This window comes from Saccostrea cucullata, unplaced genomic scaffold (genome assembly GCF_032062105.1).
Source record: "Saccostrea cucullata isolate Sc308-1 unplaced genomic scaffold, CSIRO_AGI_Scuc_v1 ctg123, whole genome shotgun sequence".
NCBI lineage: Eukaryota > Metazoa > Mollusca > Bivalvia > Ostreida > Ostreidae > Saccostrea > Saccostrea cuccullata.
Window position 1 is genome coordinate 174,001 of NW_026927579.1, and position 6,000 is coordinate 180,000.

At 32.2% G+C, this 6,000-nt stretch overlaps 1 protein-coding gene across 2 annotated transcripts in view; it reads left to right on the forward strand.

Annotated features, from left to right (window-relative positions):
- The first annotated feature begins 1,119 nt into the window (after positions 1–1,119).
- Positions 1,120–6,000, forward strand: part of LOC134274839 (protein Wnt-7b-like) — a 47,756-nt gene continuing 42,875 nt past the window's right edge. Inside the window, exon 1 of one of the 2 annotated variants that reach the window (XM_062757081.1) lies at positions 1,120–1,291. In XM_062757081.1, the coding sequence (XP_062613065.1) occupies positions 1,224–1,291 (68 nt within the window). In that variant the 5' untranslated portion in view covers positions 1,120–1,223. The remainder of the gene's footprint in view (positions 1,292–6,000) is intronic. The other variant, XM_062757079.1, reaches the window with a different exon arrangement.

Genomic DNA, 6,000 nt, shown 5'->3' on the forward strand with positions numbered 1-6,000 from the left:
TGTACAACTCCTGGATTACGGTATTTGGTATGCACTGATTGCTTCTAATGCATTTTGATTACAGGACAAAATTCACTGAAAGTACTTGTGGCAGTCAATTTTGACAGGAAAAAAATTTCAATGACAGAAGGCTAAACTCGAGAGAAAAAAAGACACTTCATTTGCTATAAATTTAACAGTTTGCATTATATATATCAACAATGTTAGCGGTATTGAGTCTATGTAAATGCAGGTAACATTTTGAAGAGTGTAGTACTTCTGCCTATTGGTGTGAACAATACGAATTGCTGAGCAATGTATGAAGAACTCCTGTCTATAAGAGGTAAACAGTTCACTCGTTTAGATAAGAACCATATACACGCAACAAAAGAAGGCAGCACACCGGCAATATTTGGACTGATAGAGTCCAGGTAATAGACTCAAACAGGTATCGCATCGTCATTTCAACATCTTTTGTAATTAATGCATAATAAGAGCGGCGTTTAAGAGTACGCGGTCCTTATCTCCAATACCTAGTCCGACGGTAAAATTGAGAGATTTAGAGTCTATAGCCAAACATGTGGTCCAAATTTCAAGAAGATCGGTGTAATAGGTAATCAATTATTCCGAGTAATTGAAACGCAATGACAGTTAAAATCTTGAGAAGATTCGACAGTTATTAAATTGATTTCATGAGTTGGGAATGTACATACAATCTAATTTTGGAATGTCTTAATTGCTTTTTGAGAAGTTAACTCGACACAGAGAAAGAAGTTATCATGACAATGTCATAAAGGAGATAGTCGAGACACTGCTGTAGATCTGAAAGGTATCGATTTAAATTATTAATCCCACAACTCTCTATTGGATGGATGCAACTTAAGGCCCAAAAACCGTCGTCCAAAGCAGATTTATATAAAAACAGGAATACGTTAATATGACTAATTAAGACTCAATTAATATCATTTCACGACTCGGCGCTCTAGCGGAAAGTAGTCTATCGTGTTTTTAAAGGATGTCATACTTTTATTTTTGCCCTTGAACACAAATACAATAAATCAATTCTCGATCGTGAAAAGAAGTAATTGTTTGATCCGCCTCTTCTTGTGTATTTTTCAAAAATTAAAATGAAGATAAATCCTAGTGATGCAATGGATATCCATTCTGAACAAGAGTTTACGGAGCGGTGTTTCTTTGCGTTTTGACATTTTCGTGATCTGAGTTATGGAAAGGTGATGTAGAAGATGATTCAGGTCTTGTTCCTTTTAACCTTTGTGACGACTATCTCAACGGATGCCTTACGTAATACGGGGTAGGTTGTCCATTTTAAATCTACCGCTTTGCTTCTTTCTGCATTTTACCTGAATTATACATAGGTATTTAAGCATATTTTTTTTTTAACTGCAGAGGTGACCATATATGAAATTTATAAATATATTGTGTCCACGTTTTTATTTTTCGTTGACTCCTTAGGTTGTTAAAATAAAAATATAAAAGAAAATATAAACAAGGATCTTAACACATGTAGAGTTATTTCAATTTTAATCATTAAACTTTAAGCTTGAATTTTTGTGTGCGCATGTATACACAAATGCATGTAGATGTCAGTTAGTAAAGTGCATGAAATTCAAATAAATTTAACTCATTTTCTAATCTTTGGACCCTATAAATTCTATATAAAACAATTATGTAATAAATATTTTCTTGTCCTTACAATTTTACTACCAGTACTTCACTGTAAGTGCCTCGTATCGATAGAATCTTGTTCACGATTTTGAAGTACAATTGGCGGTAATAGATACATAGTTATATATACCATATAGACTTGGCAAAGGGAATTTTCAAGAGGGAAGCAAGCGCCCTTTATTTATTTAGGCGCCCACATTATTTGTAACAAAAATATTTTTTCCGTTCACTCTCGAAGGTAATTAAATGACACGCGCTTTAAAAACTTTTGCTTTTGGCATATTTATTGGGATGCAACCTTTAGACATTTTGATATAGTACAATACACTAAATGTTAAAAATAATAGAAAGTTTGTGCAAGAAAAAGAGTTGAATTTGAAATGCTATTTAATTTAAATAATAACAATGCTTATTTAAAAATACAAAGATATATACTTTTGTAAGAGCAAAATGATGAACAGCCATGCGGTTTTATTTTTAAAATCAAACAAGAAGCTCGTACATGTACATAGTACGTTACTGCAAGTAGAGATTTTCATATGACCATTCACATGAAATACATGTAGGAAAGAATACTTTGACATTAGGTAACATTTTAAATCTAAAAGTTTATATAGACACTTTGACGCAAAATTTGAAGTTTCGACGTGTACTAGGGATGTGCGATTTTATCAGTATACCGGTATATCGCGATTTTTTGTTGTGTGATAAATACATGAACATATTATAGGAAATTATTCATTTAGAATTACTTTGACATTGATTTTACTTACATAAAAATTTCAAGAAAGTAACATATTTAAAAAAAAAAAAGACTTTTCATATAAAATCATTGTAAAAACTGCTTTTAAAAATAAGTTAATATATTGCGATACAAAACACTTGTGACATTTGATATGAAATTTATTTTTAAACTTTCTTTAAATGAAGGACTATAAAGTACTTTTAAAATAGGCAAAAATCCCACAAGGAAAAACAATAAGATCGATCTTCTAATATTTGTATTCGTTCTTTATATCTCTTGATGTATCCTTGATTGATGTTTTAGCTTTTTACTCTCTACTATAAAAAAACAAACTTGGTGATTATACAACTAACCAATATATAAAAACTTCAAAAGTATATACGAGGGCCGTTCAAAAATTACGCGGACTGTGCTATTATTTACTTTTACAGACGTCATATAATTATAAAATTTCACAGAAATAGTACTTTTAAAATATGCATTTCAAAAATCTCGAAAATTATCGGTATGTTGATATCGCTGAGGAAAAACAAAAAAATGAAGCAAAAGATCGATCTTCATTAATTTTCCATAATTCGTGATATTTTTCGACAGTTTTCTCAAATGTATCTTTAAATGGTTCTATTGTTATGTATTTAGATTTCTTACATGATATTTAAAGTACTAACAGAAATACAATGATTTATCTCCGATGCGATTCCCGTGAAAACGACTGTGAAAATGACGTTTCCTAAATTAACGGCGCACCACACTTTTGTTAAATTATGTGTAGTGCTCGAGATATCGTCAACATAGATCCGAAATATGCATAGTAAAACATGTAGTAAACTAGGGTATTCGTGACATTCGTCCACAAAAAGCTAAATGAAATTTTAGACCGTTAGACCTCTGTAAAAAGGCTATTCGGGAGGATGGGAAGAAGATTATCGACGAAAACTTTATCCGGACTGTAAAGAACTCACCAATTTCACACTATATCTCATAAATACCTGCAGTTTTTGGTTTTAAAACAAAAAAAAGAATATTTTTACTTGTTTAATAGATTTAAAGCTTGACAAGAAATGGTGTTTGGATGTTGAGTAGATAAGGTAACTCAAACTGTATAGGTACTCTTGGGAAAATGTTGAGAAAATGAAAGCTCAATCACATATATATAAAAGATTTTGCTGCTCTGTGACTTAATGATATGTCCTGATTAATCACTCAAAATTGATACCAATTTACAACATTTTGATATGAAATTTTGAAGATCATATAAGTAAAGATTCTTTTATATAATGTTTGACAATTTGTCCGATTATGTCGTCTAATATCTTTTTTTGTGCAACAAGTCCGCGTAATTTTTGAACGGCCCTCGTATATATATCAGATATAAAAATAGTTTTTAATCTATGCACGAGGGGAAACTAACTAAAGTATATTACAAGTAACTGTGTTATTTTAAAGCAAATCTGCTCCGATATTTCACGAAGCTATTTGTAAAAAGCTACAAAACAAATGATGAGACATTTATTTTACAGAACTTAAATAATAAGTCGTGATATTCCTCTGCCCACTAGGTCCCTAGCTCGGCAGATTTACCGCTGAACTGGTCCAGGTTTAACATGTTTTCATCGGACTTCACACTGTTTAGTGTTGACCCCCCGATTTCTACCATTCGGTGTTTTGAATCTTTACACGTTTTCATGTAAAATTGTTTTACCCTAGGCTTTTCTAAGCTTATTTATGATAAAAATCAAATATACTAGAAAAAAAAATCACCCTGCATATTTTGTCTTCAAAGACATTGTTGGGTGTCGTAAAGATGCAGTGAGATCTTTTGAGGTTAAATTTTTTCCCAGCGCAATTGATATTCCGTTGAAGTGAATCACGGGCCCTTACTGTACAAATAGAAAATATAATTGTTTGATAAGCCTTTGAAAAATTATATTGTATTTATTCAGACAAGAGCAAACGGTTCAGACCGATTTAAATTTCGAGGTGTGAGGCAAGTGAAACGATGGGTTATTTACTTAAGAAAGACAACACACTCTAACAATATTTCCCCTTCAAGTGTTAATTTTCTTGCCATAATTCAAGCGTTCTTTTAAAATTGACTTATCATTCGCATATCTGTGTCATCTCGGCGTTTGGTAAACATTTATATTCTGTCGTGTGGGTATAAGTGGTCATCTTTGAACTGAAGGTTTGAAATATGGCACAGGGACCCCTTTCTACTTCACGGGCGATCCAAGATCCTCCACGAAGCTCGGCATTGATCTTAAACAACTTCGACAGAAAAACCAATTATCTCACGATTTTACAAAGAAAAATTCAGATTTACGAGTTCTTTAAGCAATTGATAAGCTTGTTGACTTTGTTGAATTTCGAAGAAGGAATATTTCAATTGTCGATAAGAATAATAGCAAATAATAAAGAAAGGTTCGGATAAAGATATAGAAAGTAGACGTCCTAAGGACACTAAATTGTCTAGGTACCAGGAAACAATCACTCATTTTCTATTTCATTAAAATGTTAGTATTCAATTTTTTTTTCAAACTGAACTCAGTCTCCTTTGTTACATGTTGTGACTTTATCATATTTAAGTATACGTCCCATCTTTGAACGCCAAGAAATTTCCTTTGACACTCAAAGATTTAAAAAAAAAATAATTAGGAAGTGTGTTTTTTCTCTTTTTTTAAATCATGGTTGCATAAACACATAAACCAACTTAGGAATCTTTTAGTCCTTATGATGATCTACCTATGAAGAGGCTCAAAGATTTTTAAAAGTAAACGTTCAAGGAGTTTTGCTTTTCATCTCCAATTTAACAGCTTAACACCCGTTTGATGCATTTAATTTCCTAAACAAACACACAACAAAATGAAACACGCATATTAATCTTAAGGGTTTACGCTTTCTTGATGCGAGTTCGTTAATTACTTGGTTTAAGAATGACAGTCTATAGCCAAATGTTTACGAGGCCAGAATTTCTCTCTTTAAGGATAGTTATGTTACTCCGCAAACCAAAAAGCAGAGACTAACCAAAGGTCACATGCTCCGTGGGGTCCGCCTTTTGGAATCTTCACAGCGTTTGGCAACATAGTTCTTCAGCTATACATTTGAAGCATTCCTTACAGTGATAAATGCATTGTATTGATTTTTTCGTCTAAGAACCCTGCTTTAAGATGGGGCACTAAAAACTTTCTTGTCTTCTAGGCGACAACCAAAAATGTCATCCTTTCCTTAGCCTGATAAGATGTTTAGCAGCCACTTCACGTTACCGATAGACTTAGCATCTTTACGACCAGTAACCAAATATATTATGTAGATAAGTTCGGAAATAAGAGTTATGGGCCAATAGGATAGATAAATATATACACAAAGAACAATGATAAGAATTTTAATTTCCGAAATACTTTTCTTGAGAGTCTTTGACGAATCCATATTTCAGTAATGGTGAATTTACATAGGAGATAGGTTGTATGTTTATGGACTCGGGTTAGAATAAAGATTAGAAATACAAAATGTTGGTGGGGAACTACTTTTAATATTTAAGGTTACATTTCAAAACATTACAAATTGCAACAATTAGGTGAAACAAGAATATA